We start from the raw sequence: 1,653 nt of genomic DNA, 5'->3' as shown, positions 1-1,653 counted from the left end.
CACTCTGTCCCCGAGTATCCTCTTTTGCTCTCTCCTTTGCCACTCCATTTTTTGGATTCTATAATATTTATCTCCACAGGCTCCCTGTTCACTTATCACCAATGTAAGGCTTTTAGGGCAGGTCCTTTGTTTCTAATCCTCCATGCAGACAACCAAAATGTAGTGAAATGAATAACTGATAAATAATAACACTTGGTGAACTGTTCCTACTTCTGCTCCATTTTCACCTGGATTTCCTTCCTGATCTTTTTTCTCCCAAGTCTCTCTACACAAAGCACAAACCAATCTTAGTCAGAGATGCCAGACACTACCCTTAGAATAATGTACAACATTTAAGATTGGACTTCCAAGCCTATTACTCCACTTTCAGGAAAAAAGTTTTTTTCCACCTTGTTATAATTATGCCTGTGAGCAAATGCAAATGCCAAACAACCAAAGTGTGTACAGGATCCTGAATCCAAACCACTGTGCTGATAAGAATATTCATATTTTGGAATTTTTAAGCAGCAATGGTAAGTCCTAAATATCAATGGGAAAAAACTGGTGAAAGATGAGGCTGCAGAGCTATAGAAGATTCAGGATTCTGCTGTGGTTAGTTTACCTGAACAATTCCAATAGAGGAGGCATCAATAGTGGTAGTTTCTGGGAGCTGCTCTAAATCATCAATTCGAACTGAAAGGACCTAGCGATGAACAGAGAACGCCAAATAAGTTACAGCTAGAGAAGCACACAAACAGTGGCAATGTTGCATTAATGAGAAGTCACAGGACAAGAACATACAGCTGAACACATTAATTGGTGCAGTTTACTGATACAAAGAATTTAACGCATAACGTTAATAATTTTGTGGCATTCTTTCCCTTCTTGTTTAAAGCCCAGCAATTAAACCATAACTTTTTTTTTTAATCAAATCACTGGCATCAAACTCTCTGGGGAAAGCATAATGTAAATCAACATAACATGCCATAGGACCAGAGCAACTATGCAGTTTGAAATTAAGCTTAAACAGAAGAGCAGCAATAACACCATTTTCTTCTCACTCCCTAGACAGATCAGAATTCACTAAAACTAATGAATTTTAGGGAGAACAAAATACTGTTTACCTGTCCTGTGGCCTCAAGAAGCAACAAAAATTACAGTGTTCCTGAGCCATAAATCTCTTGAAGTGTGTTGTGGTTCACTGTATACAACAGGAGTTATAAATCTGTTTACTGAAGAATGGAAACCACTGGCTGTCCATATTGCAAGAACTTTATTACTCAGCTTTGTTTTTAATGCAAAAGATTAAAATGTTGTACCATTTATTTAGTTTCTCAGCCTAGAGAAGAGTTAGGAGTTTGAGGCAAAGCCATAACAGTGACAGGCTATTTGTAAATGTGACCAATAATAGAAAGGTTAAGGAAGCAGGCCAATTTTTAATATAGACTGAAGAAGTTCTGAAGGCAAACTTGATGGCTGTCAACAAATACATAAAAGGGATGTGTAACAGGGAACCCTAGCCCTGTCACCAGAAAGCAGGTACGCCCCTTTAAGGCCTGAACTTTCTGGGCACAGAGTGCTGGTGAGGAAAGGGTTAAATGCCGAACCTGGCCAGCTAGTTAGCTGACTGGAAGGGGCAGGACTATAAAAACACTGGGCAGAGCGGGGGTAAGG

The 1,653-nt window shown here is 39.2% G+C and overlaps 1 protein-coding gene across 4 annotated transcripts in view; it reads right to left on the bottom strand.

Annotated features, from left to right (window-relative positions):
* The window catches only part of PRDM15 (PR/SET domain 15), a 60,342-nt gene that overhangs the window by 2,194 nt on the left and 56,495 nt on the right, over positions 1-1,653 (bottom strand). For all 4 annotated transcript variants that reach the window (XM_019525078.1, XM_019525081.1, XM_019525080.1 and 1 more), the window contains one exon: positions 602-682. In XM_019525078.1, the coding sequence (XP_019380623.1) occupies positions 602-682 (81 nt within the window). The remainder of the gene's footprint in view (positions 1-601; positions 683-1,653) is intronic.

This window comes from Gavialis gangeticus, unplaced genomic scaffold (assembly GCF_001723915.1).
Source record: "Gavialis gangeticus isolate Ggan-Ray unplaced genomic scaffold, GavGan_comp1, whole genome shotgun sequence".
Lineage (NCBI taxonomy): Eukaryota > Metazoa > Chordata > Crocodylia > Gavialidae > Gavialis > Gavialis gangeticus.
This window is presented reverse-complemented; position numbering and strand designations above follow the sequence as displayed.